The sequence below is a fragment of the Prenolepis imparis genome, unplaced genomic scaffold, assembly GCF_030444845.1.
Source record: "Prenolepis imparis isolate NDT839.2.m4 unplaced genomic scaffold, iyPreImpa1.0 SCAF_8, whole genome shotgun sequence".
Lineage (NCBI taxonomy): Eukaryota > Metazoa > Arthropoda > Insecta > Hymenoptera > Formicidae > Prenolepis > Prenolepis imparis.
In genome coordinates this window covers 6,608,092-6,626,390 of record NW_028141166.1, presented here as the reverse complement: position 1 = coordinate 6,626,390, position 18,299 = coordinate 6,608,092, and the positions used below count along the sequence as shown (strand labels likewise).

At 32.5% G+C, this 18,299-nt stretch overlaps 1 protein-coding gene across 7 annotated transcripts in view; it reads left to right on the top strand.

Annotated features, from left to right (window-relative positions):
• The window catches only part of LOC145939404 (zwei Ig domain protein zig-8), a 142,214-nt gene that overhangs the window by 47,119 nt on the left and 76,796 nt on the right, over positions 1-18,299 (top strand). For all 7 annotated transcript variants that reach the window (XM_083043687.1, XM_083043686.1, XM_083043685.1 and 4 more), the window contains 3 exons: positions 419-501; positions 1,174-1,323; positions 12,698-12,911. In XM_083043687.1, the coding sequence (XP_082899813.1) occupies positions 419-501; positions 1,174-1,323; positions 12,698-12,911 (447 nt within the window). The remainder of the gene's footprint in view (positions 1-418; positions 502-1,173; positions 1,324-12,697; positions 12,912-18,299) is intronic.

Genomic DNA, 18,299 nt, shown 5'->3' with positions numbered 1-18,299 from the left:
TTTTCATCGCAGACTAATTTTAAAATTTTCTCTGCTTGCCAATTTCAAGCATTTTTGACGTTTTGCTTCGTCTGTTTATGATTGGACTTTCGTCTCGATTTTTACTACCTATTTTTTCAGATTTCCCCGATTTTTTCTTTTTTTTTTTAAATATTAAATCCATTGAATATGAAAACAAGCGGAAATATTTTATTTATTTTACACGTATTAAATTACATATCTATTTTATTTTATGCACAATTTTATAAATTGATTATAAAATTACAAAATAAAATATATGGCGTTAATCCTTGGATTACTTAATTTACAATGTTATCGTTTTGTTGTTATATAAGATGTAAAAAACATATTTTTCACAATTTATAAAATTAATATTATTTTAAAATTAAAATTTTTTTTTCTGCAAATTTTGTTGCAGATACAAAACCGTTTCCAAGATTTGAAAAAGATTTGAACTTACCGCGTTCAATTTGGCATGAACTTAGCTCACCTTTCACAGAGGTAAGTCGCATTTATTATCAGACTTTCGGAGTTGCTTAAGTTAGTTCCACAATGTATAATATTTAGATTCTCTCTGAAGAAAATCTCATTTTATTTTCAATGTTGTATGTGTGTGTTATCTACTTTTTAAAACATTGTAAGTTTATTTTTGAAATATTCCAATAAGAGATAAATATAATCCACTGATCTTAATAAGATTGTCGAGAGAAAAATTATATTTTAAAAATAAACAACTGGTATAATATCATATTAATATATATATATTTTTATAGTTAATATATATTAAATATATAATATAATATGTATAATATAGCTTTTAGTATATTTTTCGAATAATTTTTGCCGCACAAAACGCGTATTTATTAATATAACTACATTAATTTCTGCTATTAAAATACTTGTATTTTATGTTATTTTTATAATATAAAATACAAATTAAAACGACAATAATTATACTATACGTTCGAACGGCAAACGTTTATATTTACTGTTTACTGCATTTTGCATGAAGCATTATGTGTATTTAAGATTAACTACATAGTGATTATAACTGCATACACACATAGTTTGTGTCGCTTTAAAAGCAAACTGTGGTTTCCTTAATTATATTACAAACACGTAAAATAATAGAAGACGCGGATGCAGATTTCAGTGTATTTTTTTTTGTCGTAGGTGTATGAGGCGGAGAGTTTCGTGACTGAAACAGGCGGCACTCCAGAACCGAGGCCATTTTTCGAGGATCCCGAAAGTAACATTACCGTTCAGCTTGGTACTCAAGTCTACATGCACTGCAGGATACAAAATTTACAAAATAATCTTAAGGTAAGTTATATGTTTTCATGCGCTTTCGAGAATATTCAACATAATGTAATGAACTTGCTCATAAATTCGATTCATGCGTGTTTTTATCGCGCATATCGAATATATATATAAATCTTTTTGATTGATGTTTTAAAACTCCTTTTTACATAGAAATTTTTATAGTATTATTTTATGAATAATATCATATATAAAATAGTATATGCGGAAGAATAAAATATTTTATTTATTAAAATCTATTCAAAACACTCTCTCTTTTGTAAATAGCATTCGAATATATATATATACATACATATATTACATAAACGAATAAACATAACAACGTATTTTCAACGTACGCGAACGTTACGTTGTCTTCTAAAATGTAAGCTTTCTACATTGTTTTATGAAGAGATCTTGTTGGTTTTCCCATCTCCTTTTTCATGTGCAGCTACTATGCGGCACTTAGCTCATCCTAATTCTCCCAAAGGAAATTCCGCGGATAGCGGTGGGATATTTTCCTCCCAATTTTGTGACTGCTGCTCTATCACTATGATATAAATGGCAGTTAAAACACACGCGATCTTTTATATCTTCTAAGCAGATCTCGTATGTAATTTATTCATATATTTTTCCACGAGAGAATTTATGTTAAAAAAAAATTATTATTGCATATCTTAGAATATTTCGCGTTAAGAAAAAAAATTAAAATTAATATACGAAAAGACTCCATTTAGATATTTAAACTGACAATACATTATTAACTCTTATATAATTTTAGTTTGTTTCAAGTTTCAAATTTAATCTAATAAATTAAATATATTGATTATATAATCAAGTTATCGATGAATATGAATAGATTATAAAAAATTAGAAAACTAGATTATGCGAAATATAATATAATATTAATATTAATATTAATAAACTATTTCGCGAAGATATTAAACGATGAAAATAATTATTGATGAACATGAATAGATTAGAAAAAATTAGAAGATTAGATTATGTGAAATATAATACTAATATTAATGAAATATTTTGCGGAAATATTGAAACTAATTAATTTCACAAATAATGCGTAATAAATTAAATGAGTTATAAATTGCTCCATCTCTCATGGTGATTACTCCGCTATTGCGCTTGATGCTTTTCCTCAAACCTTCTCCTCCTCTCTTGTTCGTCTTCGCTGTTCCTTCATGAAACTTACACCACATTCATTCACGAAAACATGCTTAATTACGCTATCACGCACACTAATTAGCAGAATACGATGGTTGCGCGGCACTTTACACGGTATTCTCAATATTGATCGCATACGACGCAAATCTTATTATATTGCGATGGGGAGAACGACGTGGAAACTAGGCGGAAACTACGATTGCACAAACATTACGAAATTCGCTCAATATCCGGAAATTACACAACCAAATTCACGCGTCCCTCGCCGCGACGATTTTATATCTATCGCTAGCAAACAATATATACTTTCTGTTTTTTTTTTTTTTTTTTTTTTTTAAATATAATTATGTTGTATTATAATATATATATATATATATATATATATATATATATATATATATAAATAAAAATAAATACGTAAATCTCGAAGTTAAAATTCCGCAAATCGTAATATCTAAAAATATATCATTACTCTAATATACGTTGCTTACTATTTGCATGATGGATTTCGATCGAGTAAATCAGATAAAATATGTAAAATCTCGCAAAATATACCTACTATTATTAAACGGTTAACATATCACGTCTTGTCATTACTTGACTTATTCGATTTGGCATTTCCTTATGTATTATTCCGTACTCTCAATCCGAAAATGAGCAAGATATAATTAAAGCAAAAAATTCAAATCGCGAGAGCGAATAGTTTTGATTTCAAGTATATTTAAAGAGATTATCACTCGTATATATAGTATTCGCAATAAATAATTTATAATTCGAAGTATCAGAAATAATTCTTGCAAGTGCAATAATATGTTAGTTAACTTTATCTGCTCTTTTATATCGTGTTATGTTATTTTACAATGCAAACATGATACTATGTTTTATTTATATACTCGTTATAAAATAAAAGAGAAAATTTATTTTGATAGTATTTGATACATTCGCAAAAAAAAAAAAAAAAATTTACATTTTTTTGGGATATCAGAGACGAAAGAATCGAGTATATTTTTGGGATGTACAGAATTACAAGACTACGGCATTGTTTTTTAGTAGTGTCATTTTTATTTAAAAAACAAAAGTCAATTTAATAAATCGAGATGGTCTGTGAGAATAAATAGAATCAGTACTTCTTCCAAGCCAAGATATTATAAGATCCTTGAATTAAATGATTTTTCGCGGTTTTACACTTATAAAGTTCTCAGTGATGCTTTATTAATACTGTACAATTTGAGATAAATTTAACTTTGATGTGAATAGTCGAAAATCCATCGTATTAACAAATGAGCAATTTTTTTTATTTAAATTCACAAGAAACTGTCTATTTATTGAGCAAATCAATGTTAAAGGAATAAAAATATATTATGTGTAATATTTGTGTAATTTCATATATCTCGTTATTTATATATAATAAATTTAAAAAACGCGTAAAAATATTGAAATATATTTATAAGTATATTTTAATGGAGATATTTTCTCTCTCTCTCTCTCTCTCTCTCTCTGTCCTTTTCTTTTTTGACATTTATAATAATATTATTTGTGAAAACTACAACGATTTAGACAAACGGCAATCTTACCAAGATTTAGTACTTTCAGTATGTAATACCTACAAATAGTTTTCAAATTTTCGCTCGAAGCTCTGCGGTTTACTAATTCCAGAAGGCAAATACAATTGCACGTAATGCTTCTTCGCATGGTACTATTTCGAATTGGTATATACCTATCGAGCTTAAAGCTATCTAATCCCTGACGTAACGAGAGCATTCAGCTGGAACTGGTAGTCATGAACCTTTGAAACAGTTTCGAACTTGATATTGCCGAGGCTCTTAAGACAAGTAGTACTTCGCTGTCAGCAAATACCAATATTGACATGATATGTGTGAATATTGTGTGAATGTGATAGATAATTTCACTTTGGCTTTGCGAGGGAAAAATATTTATAATTTTGTATATCCGTGAAATTTTCCGTTCACTATTTTTTAAAATTATTATTGTTAATAGTTTGCTTCCCCTTAATTTTTGCTTTTTTTAGAAGTGATCTACATCCTTATTAAAAATACACATTAACGCGCAAGACGAAAATATTTATCTCGTGCATTCATCTATTTCAAACTACTTTATATGGGAGATGCACGTTTGTCGATACATCGTTTATCATAAAAAAGAATAGCGTAAGTGCACCGTTACATTTACGATGTATCGTGATCTATAAATCGTTGCTGAACTTACCAACCTCTCGAGCAAAGCTCGAGTCGCATAGGAAGCATTCACAAATAGTGTAGTGGAACATCTCGCTCGTTGGTTTGCGAGTGCTTGGAATTCAATCTTTCTAAGTGAGAGTGCGATGGGTTGGGTAAAACAAGTTGTTTCATATGGGATGAGAATTGTGTGTATGCATTTATACTTGCATGGTTACGACTGCATTTTTAAATTTTATTTAAGAACCGATTTGTGATATCTTTCAGTTTATATATTGGGTTGTTCGGAAAGTCATTTCGTTTTTTTCACATACAATTTTCATGCAAACAAAACGAAATGACTTTCCGAACAACCCAATATATTGAGAATATATAATACAAATTGAATAACATGTAAAATATCGATTTTATACGTTAATATGAAATTAAGATTGCAAAATCATGTCTCATTATTTATGTCGCGTAAACAAATATATTAAATTAAAATTTCTATAGACATATGTATATCTTTGATAGATTGATTTAACTGTACTCTTCTTTATCAAACCAAATATGCCAAATATTTTCGAGAACATGCTTTAGAAGGAATTTCATGATCGATATATTCGGTATCTTCGACATAGGAAATTTTCCATCTTAACAATAGCTAATTATTCCTGATATTTATTAGGCGTTAGTTAATATATATATTAGACATTTTAATTTATGTACGTATATATAAACTAGCGCCTCATAAATATCAGGAATAATTAGCTTTTGTTAAGATGGAAAATCTTCTATAATGTTCATTTATAACACAATTTATATTATTTAAGATTTATAATATTAAATTTAAATTTATAATATTAAATAGAAAAATTATATATATATATATATAATATTATAAATTTTATATAATATAAATTGTGTTATGAATGAACATTATAGAAGATTTTCCATCTTACCAAAAGCTAATTATTCCTTATTATTATATTAAATAATATAACTAGAGTTTAGAAATATATATTTATATTAATAATTAATTAAAGTGTATACACATGTCTATTAGATAAAACGTTTTTTCCGCGTAATAATGAAAGCGGTAAGTTGTTTATTTTATTCTGTTTGATGTCGAGAAAAACTATGGAACGGCAACTTCGTTAATAGTAACAAAGACGCGTTTCTTCTCTTACGATCAATAATGTTAATAAGACGGCCGCTACTCTTTAATGCAGGATCCATGAGTTTGCTGTTCCAGCTGTTTATTCTCAGTCGCCCAGTGTCGGGCGAGTACGAAGAATGATTGACTAAAACTACTTAAAGACAGCCCGTAAAGCTCCCATCTCCGTCGGCTGATAAAATAATCAATTTATGTAAAATATTTCAGCGTGCATATTTTATCGGCATATTATGAGTATAGTTATTTTAAACTACCACTACTGTTTCACTTTGGTTTTAAAGTTTCGTGTTCGCACATACATACATACAATCAAGAGAAAAAATTATATTTGAATTAAAACGGAATGGTATTTAAAAAATTTTTTACATTTTATAATTCATAATTCATAATTCATAAGCTGCTGCATATAATATGACTTCAATTATGCACATTTGTCGTTAATGAGATTTGCATTATTAAGCGTAAGAATCGCAAACAAGATACAGAGAAAGAGAGAGAGTAAAATAAAAGGTTATATATAACTTAAAGTTACTAGTTGCAATGCAAATAGCTGCGGTTCCTATAAGCAGAGAACTTTCATACTTTGTGAATTGTCTCGAAGTCGTTTCGAACTTCTTCCCGTTTTCGCGACTTTCTGCGCATATAAACGCGTGCGTTGACCAAACTTTTAACGGCATCCTCGTCTCGCGCCCTACTCAAGTTTATAATTAGCTCGACGGAAAGGTTGTTACTACATTAATTATGAGCGGGCCAAGACTTTCTCTGCGGTTAATATGTGATATTATACAAATTAACGGATTGTTTAATATGAGTTGTAGGAAAAAAAAGATCAAATTTAATATATATACAATTTTATTTACAGTCATATGTGTTGCGCAAATAATATATCACGCTCTCTGAGCCGAGATATATCTGATGTGTTTCATGTGGCAGTTTATGACTGTTTATACATTTTACAGTGGTTACTTAGTAGAATATTAAATTATACGCATGTCACTTTGAGTATATATTAACGCTAGTGCATATACAGTGCTGTGTAGATTTAATACATCAAGAAATATTAAAGAAAACTTTTCGCGTTATAGAATAATGTGTGCATTCCCAAAAGTTATAATGTTGCATATAAAATAATTAATTTTCTTGATTTAAAAAAAATAAGATTTTAATACATATTATCTTTTCGGAAGCGTAGTTTTTTAACGAATGTTTTTAATTAATTAGAGTATAGAATTCTTACTTTACGATTAAAAGCTAACTCTCCCGGGTTTCGTATGTTCTATTTCTTTTTTTCTGTGTCATTCGATAGAAGTTGCATGGGATTAGTATGTAAATGGAATAGATATATAAGTGCTTCTCGATTGTTCAGCCGCACTGATTCGTTGTGCGCATCAATTCCAAAGGGAATTGCATGCTAGATCGTCTTTCTAGTAGTACAATATTGTGACTCACAGTGATATTGCTTTTTTTTATGTTTAATGGAGAGAGGGATGCTTGCCTTAAAATAATGTTGGAAGCAAAATAAATGCTTTAGTAATGTTACAGATACACAAAAATTAGAAATATAAAATTCTAATATCAATTTATATAACACGTAATTAAAATATTTACATATAATTAACACATAAATTGATAATTATTGGGAATATAGTATTTAATGTACAATATAAAACAATGACGAATTTTGAAATTGAAGTTTGAAAACAAAATTGTGCTTCGAAATAAATTACATGTTTTTTTGCTTTTTATTTTTGATTTAACCGTGTTAATTAAAATCAACTCATGTAAATCTGCAGTAATAATTAATGAACAAAATAAAATCTTACATTTTTAACGGTTTGATTGAAAATATTTGATTAAATTTTACCGTTTTCATTTTGTGGTGCTCTATTCATCTTTTTATTGTTAAAATTTTCTATTATTATTATTATGTAAAATATATAACTTTAAATCCGAATATTGCATATCCCGATGTTTAAATATTCATCGTTTTTATTATTAAGCTTATTCTGTTAAACGCAATCATTATATTATCGTAAATTCGATTCCCAGAGAGGATTGAATTATTAAGTGTTACGAGCTGCTGTTATATCATAATCTCCATATACGCGAGTCTTGAGCTATGACTCATAGTTCAAGATTGCAGGTATCTGCAGCTGCATGCGCCGATACGCATGTGGTTAGGAGAATGTGTGCCTTCGTACTATAAATGCCGCAGCTGCGCGCTTGTGTACGAGATTGTTATAGTCTACCATAACGTGAAAATTATGAAACGAGAAGAACGGAAAAGAGAGGAAAGAAAATGTCTGGCGAAAATCTTTAATATATATCTCATCCTTTAAAAGTATATATAAATGTTAATAATTGTTTATATATTTTTATAATTGTATATTATATATTTTTAATTATATATTTATATAATTATTTATATATAATATAAAAAATTATATATATTTAGAATTATAACACTTGTATAATTATTTATATTATTTATTTATAGTTATACAATTTTTAATTTAATATAATAAGTTTAATATATTAAAATATAATATATATAAATATATTTAATATATTTAATTATATAGAATTTATGTGTATATGTGCGCGCAGATGTGACTCATTATATGTTTTTCGCGTCGCTACGTTTTAATTAACAATCTAACAATTGCTTCATTATTATATGTAATACAAGATCGCGAGAAAAATTTATCTATATGAATTCAGTAGTACAAGCGTACAATTACGCTAGCAATTACTCGTCGACGTGTTTCAGTCAGAATTCATTCCTCCTGATGAGATATACTTTGTTTCTCTTTCCTCGAAGATAATCTCGTACCATTTGGCGTTTAAATTATTTTTAATTAATTATGTATTCTTCACCTTCCGGTTCGCGTTTGCTTCGTCTATTATCTTTAGTATTTAGTTCACCTCGCGTCATCACTGATGAGCCTTAGCAGCTTCCTTCATCCATGGGGGCAAAGTTTTGTCGCACAGCTCTCGTCAATAAGAGGTTCAAAGACTAATTAAAGTTTTGCAAACGTGACTCCCCCTCGACGACGCTTTTCCGAGCGTCGGTCGGACAATGAAGTTATTTCCCCTCGTTTCCCGTCGCTTTCAAGTTACTCGCGCGAGTTTGCGCGAGTTTTTCGCGACGTTTTTCATTTTTTTTTTTTCAAGTCTTGCGCACAATCGTTCGACGACACGGATATAGACACGATTGCGGTTCCTCTCTTGTCGTTCTCTATCGATGAACCACTATCGGCGAATCCAATTTTCTTACCTTTGTACCCGGCGGTCCCGAATTCCAGTTAGAACTGACTTTACGGATTTCGACAAGCGTCAGAGATCACGGTTGCCCGAAACGAGATCCCCGCCGTTAAAGTTGTAACCACGTAACTCTCGCGCGTTTCGCGGTGATTTAAGAGGCTTCGCACTTAACCAGAGAGGATTCCGAAACTTTAAGTATTTTAATACTATGCGCTGTTCAGTATTATCAATGTGTGTGTGTGTGTCACAAATTTGTAAGATTACTTTTGAATGGTTTCTTACTCAATTTAAAACATTTTTTTGCTTAAAAGAGGAGATTTTTAAGGGTCATTTTGGGCGTCACAGATTTGCACTCCAAACTGGAATGTTTTACGAAGTTTTTACGTTTGTTAACAACAAAATAATTGTTGCATTAAGTAATATTCAGTAATATCGAATTTCAAAAAGATACGAAACATTTAGAATAATATCAACTGAATTGAATGGTTGTGTTTGCCAATATTTTCAAAACAGTTAATAACAATACATCGAGTTGCGTAGACATATAGCATGTGTTTTCCGCGGATTTATTGGACGGTTTTGCGCTTAACTTGAATGAGAATTGATTGACGCATAAACATTTCCATTACATTTTTTGATATACTTCCAAACGTAAAATGCGAACACTGATGGCTGGTGGAATATAAAAGGGGAAATCGCCCGTGTGTGGTATATCCGGGATAAATGTTTGCTTAAAATGAAGTAAATAAACAAACAGTATATTGCCACGTATTGATCAACAACCGAAACATTGAATGTATAAATCGTTCATTTGACGAATGTCCGTGTATGCTCGCGTGCACGTATATATAAATATTTTATGAATAATCCATTGTATCATCAAACACGATCTGTATCTATATACATATGTACATATATGTATGTATGTATATATCCTAAACATGAAGTGTACGATAACACTTTAGTTAAGTATTTAAAATTACATTAATAGACTATCTGAAGTATTATATAAAGTTTACTGCTAATATTTACTACGCATACATAACATATTTCAACACGCATAAATTGAGCCTAAGCAAGAACTTGCTAGTTTAAAAAGTAAAGTCAGTCTAATAAAATATTCGCCTGGCACAAATTAAATCAAACATTTGAAATAGATTATTATTATCAATTTTGACGATCTTAGCTCGCGATTAATCTTAATGTGATCGAATATCGGTGCGGAATAATGCAGTTATGGCAAATAAATCGGTCGACGACCGCGTATACATATATGAGGAGTTGCTGAAATAATGCGGCCTTGTATACTTGTCGTGATGTGGACAGACCCACGTGCTGCTTTGACGTTTGGTTTGCGGCTCAATTTGCATGTGATAAATGCGCCAACGCGACCTGTCCCCGGTTTTCGCGGATGGCACAGAGGAAACGCGGTATTCTGCACGCATAAATGCAAAATCGAAACTTTGGTAACCTTTCACCCCCTTGCGGTGGTTTCGACCCTCCATGGCCAAGCCGGATGGCCGTTCGCGGCATAACTTTACCGCATATTTTACACCGGGTAAGCACGCTTATTACACTCAACATGCGAAGCGATACGTATAACTATGCTAATTATGAACGCGAGAGCGAATGGTGTTTAGGTGTATGCGCTCGTGCCGTGGTAATTTAATTTATATAAATAATTCTCGAAAATTATGCAGGCGAGAGGCGAGAGGGGAAAAAGAGAGAAAGACAGAAGCTTTGTAGAATCTAATTAATAACGCGTAATTCAACGTACCCGGTTGTAAATGATATGCTTGCGGAGCGTCACATGGAAATCAAGTTAAATGTTGCGCAGACGACTTAGACATAAACTTACTAAGACGTAATTATTCACTGCTGAGTCCTTTATAATAATGACAAATGACTATTCCTTCCGTTCTCGCTCCGTTCTCTATTTTGAGAATACACTTCCCGAGAAAGAGAGAAAGGAAAAAGGAAGAGAGAGGCAGATGTAATGGCAGCTCTTGCAACGCGCGATGCCTAACGATTCTTTAACTTCTCTCCGTTATTAAACTTTTGTGTGTCGGATCATAAGTATTGGAATAAATTGTTTCAACGTATTATCGGAAGAGAAGTTTCACGATATTCGCACCTGGCCTCAATTTGCTGCTATTCGCTGAAGGCGTAATTTGTACATTGACGCACTACACGAATGCAATTATCTTTTCATATTACGTAGTATTAATTAAAATGTAGATTCTGCTGTGCGGTGAATTTCGAGGACACGTTATGAACGAATCGGGAAAAGTTGAAAAAAAAATTTGTTTTTCTCGCGGAAACAGTTATATATCGATTTCCGTTCTCTCTATCTTAACTCGACAGAAATTAAGAGCGAGAGAAATTAATGCTGAAAATGATTCTCCGCGAATTTATCTCTCCTACGGTTAAATTTGTCGAAGCTGTCAGAACTTTTTTGTTTACGCGCACTTTACAGAGAAATGGGGACGATACAATCGATTTTAAAATTGCGGACATATATATTTGCGTCGGATAACAGCCGTTAACGGTATAACTTAACGTGATTTACGGATAATACGGTCGTATTTTTATGGCACGCTGTTCCATTAGCTTCGATGAGCATGATTTATGCAAAGTGTTCTTGGCGCTTTCGCGAAAGGAACAAGACTATTCTTGCACGTCCACTCAGAACTCGACCGCATATAAATGTGCCCTGTCTGCGCCCTCGCTTGTACGTAAAGTCTCAGAGGGTGAAAAGCGACTTTTCAGAGAATCCCCGGAGCTAATAATTTTTAGAGATCATCAGCAGGTGACCGAAAGGAGCGAGACGAGAAATATATGTGCATTTTTTTCGGTTTTATAACTTTAAGTGATTGTTAAGAAAATCTGATCTCTCTCTATTATTTATTATGCTTTCTCTATTATTATTTTTATTATTTATGTACTATATTCTTATTTATATATATGTATATTATGTATGTATTACTTATTGATATATATTTTTATTATTTATATTATTACGATTATGATTATTACTATTTATATATTCTTTCTATTATTTTTATTTAATTCTCTGATTAAAAATTGAAAAGGGCTCTAATAAGAGCTAGGCACATATATTAGACGCATGTTTTTAAATTTTATACTTATTTTGAATGTTTTGGTTCTTTCTTTGGACCATCCTCAGCATGTAAATTAGTAAAAAAATTATATACGTGGATTTGTTTACTAATTGATATGCTGAAGATGGGCCAAGATAGAACCGAAATGTTCAAAATAAGAGCAATCTAAAAACAATTTTGTTGTGCCTGGCTCTTACTAGCCCTTTTCATACCTGAATTTTTAAATGTTTTCAAAATGTTATAATTTTTAATCAGAGAATTAAATAAAAAAGTAATACAGAGTATATACAATATATATATAAATAATATATAATCACGCGAAAAGACTCTGATATATAAATAATTGTATTTATATATCAGAGTTTTTTCGATTTATTAATTTTTTTATTTATTTAAATTGAAAAATTCTCAAACGAAAAATATCCTATGAAAAATATCTGACGACGGGAGATGTCATGCACTATTTCCTCTCATTACAGGTATCCTGGGTGCGTAGACGGGGAGAGGAGTTCCATTTACTCACCATCGGCTTGGACACATACGCGAGCGACTCCAGATTCTCCCTGGCCTTTGAGAAGCCTAATGACTGGCGATTGCTCCTGCGCTCTGCTACGGAACGCGATGCCGGCTTTTACGAGTGTCAAGTCAGCGCCCACCCACCATTAATCAGAACTGTCCATCTAGCGGTGTCAGGTAAGTGAGCGCGTCATTGCGCGTATGTTCATTTGACCGTCCGGGACTTGGCAACCTCGAAGCAATCAAGAGAGCTGCTATTTCCCACTACTACCACCAACGATATGCACTTTGATCTGACGACCGCAATGCGGCTCGTAAATCAACGGCGTTTGTATAGGGTGTCTCGGAATCGTCGTTATTATCGGGAACCGCGGATATTATTAATGGTCGAAGGGAAGAGAGACAGCCATCTCGACATTAGTGGATTTTACCTTTAATCGCGAAAATTACTTAAAGTCGAACATTTTTCTCGAAGAGGGAATCAATTCCCGGCATGATCGCGAATGATGATTCGCGATTTGGAAAATCCGCGGCACCCTATGTACAATCAATTTGAAGAGCGCTTCCTGGCTTCCCTTCTTGATGTAATTACCATGGCGCTTGTTTCGGGCTTGTGTTTTGCCGAAGTTTCGTAGTTCGTTCGCGTATTAACGCGAAAATGAGGCTAATTTCGCTAATGACAAAAGCCACATGCATTATTCTCTTAATCTATTCTCGTATAAAGTACTTTCGAAAACTTGCTCTATGTGGATACATAATCCACGGTGTCTCGCGGCGTGTTTTCGCTCAACTATATATCGCACATAAATCACGGCTGGCCACCGCCAACGTCGTTAGAATCGTCCTCTTCGCGACATAATGGCGATCTCGATGCTGTAACGATGTTCTCGTGACACCCGCGTTCCACGCCACTTAATTGCAGTTTCCCCCAGTCTCTCGTTCCGCATCTTCCATCTCTCTTTCTCTCTTCTTATTCATGTTTTCTGTCTCTCTCTCCCTTTGTTTCTCTCTCGCTGTGGACAATACATGGCCGGTCTCCGACATATGAGTTGCACGACCTCGTATGACTAATTAAAAGATGCATGCTAAATATGTAAAAGGCAGGAAAACAGAGAGAAAGATGTAAAATTATAATATCGTCTTCTCTTTCAATAATATATAGTACAAATATTTACCTTTGATGGATGTATCGTGTTCCAACGCATATAGTAATCGCATTAGCATCTATCATCGATGCATAACCGGTATGCGCTAGCGGATAATTCGCGACTGACCTAGCCAGAGCTACCAAATGAGTGATTGATAGCCGGCAATATCGCAGTTGTCGGTTATATTTGATTAATGACAGACGTAAGACTGATAGACACGTTGAAGATCAAATTCGAGCTTTCATCTAGGACGTATGACGGTATCTCTATATAGACAGTATATAGGCTTCGTCGGTTACTAGCTTCGTGTGTGTTCGAGCAAATATATATAATTCCGTCCGAGATTAATGAGACCGGCGTCGAAAAGAGAAACTAGGAAACACTTGCAGTTACAGAATTTATATGTTCGAACGGCGAGCGATTATAATTATGCGCATATAGGATAACTGTGAATTAATCACGGTGCCACAAGCACGAGTGACGTATAAATTCGAGTGAAGTATAAATTTACGATGATGACGAGCGCTTCAAAAAGAGAGCGCTGTGGCAGGAAAACTTCGTTTCGAGAGGGTACGATCTTTCTCGTCGGAGAAAATAGTTAAGTCTCGCATCGCTATTGGTCGATACGGAAACGATACTCTTTTTCAACTTTTCCTTTCTCATATATATTCTTCTTTTTTTTCAAGTTATTTAAACTCATTTATTTTCCGCGCGAGACGACGGATGCAGTTACTGACATGTGCAAAAAATTTATCTAGTTGGATACGAGATGTATGTATATCATCTCTTTCTCTCTCTCTTGTGAAGTTTCCTACTTTTTAAAACATATATATAATCTAAAATTTACATGTTATTTTCATCAAACTTTTTCTTGCAAGTCTGTTTACATAATCTTTCCGATGAAATCTCGATTTGACGGATACGGATATTCAGGTTTGTTAAAACTGCATTACGCACGGGAAAAGAAACATAATGATAAGAAAACTAAAAGGATATTACGAAAAAAATAAGAGAATGAATAAGGAGAAGAGAGAGAAAGAAGAAAGTAGTGCACAAGAAATAGAATCAATAAGTATGCAGATATCGAAATATTTTCCAGTCACCGTAGCTGCAATAGAGGGTTATGAAATATTTGACCGAAATACCAGAGAGAGGTACAGGGTCGGGATAAATTCCATGTTCTGTGAAATAAACGGAATATTTCGTGGATCCAAATGGTGGAACGAACGATCGTGGTATATTATTCCCATACATATCATTCGACTTTCGTTTTAACTTATAAGGTCTGTTCGAGCGTATCATTTTTCCATAACCCTTCGGAGCTGAATGTCGATACTAGTGAAGAAATCTTTCTTATACATTAAGAATTTCGAGGAATGAGATACGCGATCTGCCGGAACAGCTTGATCGAGATATATATTTCGGCCCCCTTTGCTAATATGATTTCTTAACATTAATTCTTTACGTCCGTACAATGTGTGTATTAATGTAGGATATCTGATAATAATCGCCGAGAGAACCTATCGTGTGCATACGCGGAATATTAAATTGCATTAAATTATATATATTATATATTCTTAGTGTTTATATATATATATATATATATATATATATATATTAAATTAAATTACATAATAGTAAATTATATTAATATTTTAAAGTATAAAGATTTTAATTATTTATTAGTCGATTAATATATCACGGACCTTATTCTTATTTTATCATACGATTTGTTTTATTGCGCGTCCGAATTATATGTAGATCGCCGAAAACTCGAACGATAAAGCATCAGACGAAATGTATTTGACTTTAAGTATTTTTGACTCGAAATATTTTACATACTATGACATGTACGTGCTTACGCGGAATATTCAATTTTATACGAGTATTTTAAAATATAGATTAATTATTTATCAGGCGATTAATGTATCACGGAGTTATCTTTATCACTCGATTCTGCGATTCTATTGTTTTACTATTATCGTGTTCTCCATTCGAATATATATTTAGATTTTATATCGTCGAAAAGTCGAACGATACAGCATTAGATTAAATATATTTAACTTTAAGTATATTTAAAAAAATTAATATTGCAAAGATTGCAACGAAACGATAATTTATAATTTAAATTTCCTGCCTTTGATTCTTACTTGATTAAGTAAATAAATTATGCAAAAATGCGTTTCGAGATCTATCATCGTGATATATGTAGTTACACGTTGTAGAATCAATTATCGCAATCGATATCGAAAAACTATTTGCTATAATAATATTCTTAATGAGGGCCAGTTTTACCAACGTCGATTAACTTCAACCTCCGATTAAACTAAACCGATTCAGATACGTTCTTAAAAAGAGACAAAGATATAGTTTAATCGGCCGATTAAATTATTCGGAGATAGTGAAACTGGCCCTCATTAAGAATATTATTATAGCAAATAGTTTTTCGATATCGATTGCGATTGTTTTTAGAAAAGGAATTCAGATTGCTATGATAATATAATTAATGAGTAATTGTTTTGTATAATTAATGTGTAAGTACATATATCGCAATGATTTCAAAACGAAATCGTTAAAGATACTTAGTTAAAGATACCTAGAGTCAAATAAATATTTCGTTCGATGTTTTATTCGACTTTTCGATGCTCTAACTAAATGTAATTTGGATTGAGAACGCGCAAAACGATTCAAAGCAGAATTGAATAATAAAGATAAGGTCCGTGATACATCAATTGTCTCTAATAAATAATTAATCTCTATACTTTAAAATACTTATATAATTTAATATTTAATTTAATATTTTGTGTATATGTATATGCATATATCTTTTGTATTTAATTTTGATTATATTTGTGCCAAATTACTATGTATACATATATAGCACATACTTTGGGTCTGTTTGAAATTTATTATTCGATTCTTGGACAAACGAAAAAAAAACCTTGAATAATGATTTCCTGTGAGAACACACCGGATTTGTTAACGTCGAGAATTCCCATCAAGTTTTACCAGTTTTTCCCGATCTTTTCTCGCACTGTCTAACACAGTTTTGCCCTTATCGCGCATTAAAGATTTCTATTATGATCTGTAAAAGTTGCAATAGATAGTTGCAATAGATAGTTGCTAACATCATTTATTATCACGACTTTACATTTCTTTCGTTCTTATCCTTCCATTAATCAAAAGAAGCTGTCGCTCGTTTTTCCATGAACTGTTTATGTTATCGTGCACCAAAACGACACAACGTTATTCATTGCTTTACACTTTGAACGCCGCTCGTTGTTCATTGCTATAGGCTTTGAACGTCGACGTTTTAAGCGTCGGCGAGAACCGGACCGTTTATCGTCGAAATAAAGTTGCATTGCGAAACTTAAGAAATAATTTCCGGTCGGCGTCACTACTTCGGAGGGGGCTTTATTTCTGGCAACCGTTCAAATAGTTAGGAACTTAAATTCCGCGCGCGACGGCGGCTTTTTCGACGGTGTAAACTACTTTTGTGCCAGAGCGCCGCAGTCTCTCGTTTTCACCACCGCCGGTCCATATCCGAGCTTTCGTGAATTTTTACGAGAAAGATTCTAATCGGGTTACCATAATGGCTCGTCAATTAATGTCGGTCCCTGTACAAAAAATTCGCGAAAGCGAATTTCTTGTTTTAAATAATAGATATATAGAATATTCGGTAGCGTCCCGTTGAAAATAAAATGCTTAAAACAAACCCTTTCAAAGCTTTTCTCTCCTTTTTGACGCTATATTATGTATATATAAAATTAATAATTTATTGTATTTATATCTAACCGATTGTGTTGAAAAAGCTGCATTGAATAATCTTTTTCTTTTCGGGGAAAGGATGCGATTTTATATTCAGTTAATATTCAAGAAGGGGACTATACTTTCGATTCTTCGAAGGTGGCTTAGGAATGTCAAAATTTTCACGTGGATGCGATATAATACATTGCGCGCGACTCTACACTCTACACCCGAAATCGTCGAGAGAAGAATATTCAAGCGATTCTCAGATCTCGGGGACGAAGTATCGATAAAATTTCGCACTTTCGATGCGCGACGTGTGACGGAATTTTTCGAAAGAAAGAGGGGTGGAGGAGGGAGACGGCCATATTCGCAGACAAACCGTTTCGTTCAGTTATAAAGCCTCGAGTGGAGAACATAGGAACTCTAACGGCATCTTATGCAATCCTATCCGGAAGGGGAAGAGAGAAAGAGAGAGAAGAGGAAATGTGTACTCCCGAGTACGGTCTCGCGCTTTTCTTCTCCCTTCTGGCGTTTCTTTCCTCCTCTCTCGTATACACCATTCTGATGCTACCGTCTTGGTTGGTCGGAATAAATCAGGGACTTGCCAATACCGGGTGCTTGCGAAGTCTTATTACAGAGTCCCAACCGATCTGTAGGCAACCCCGTC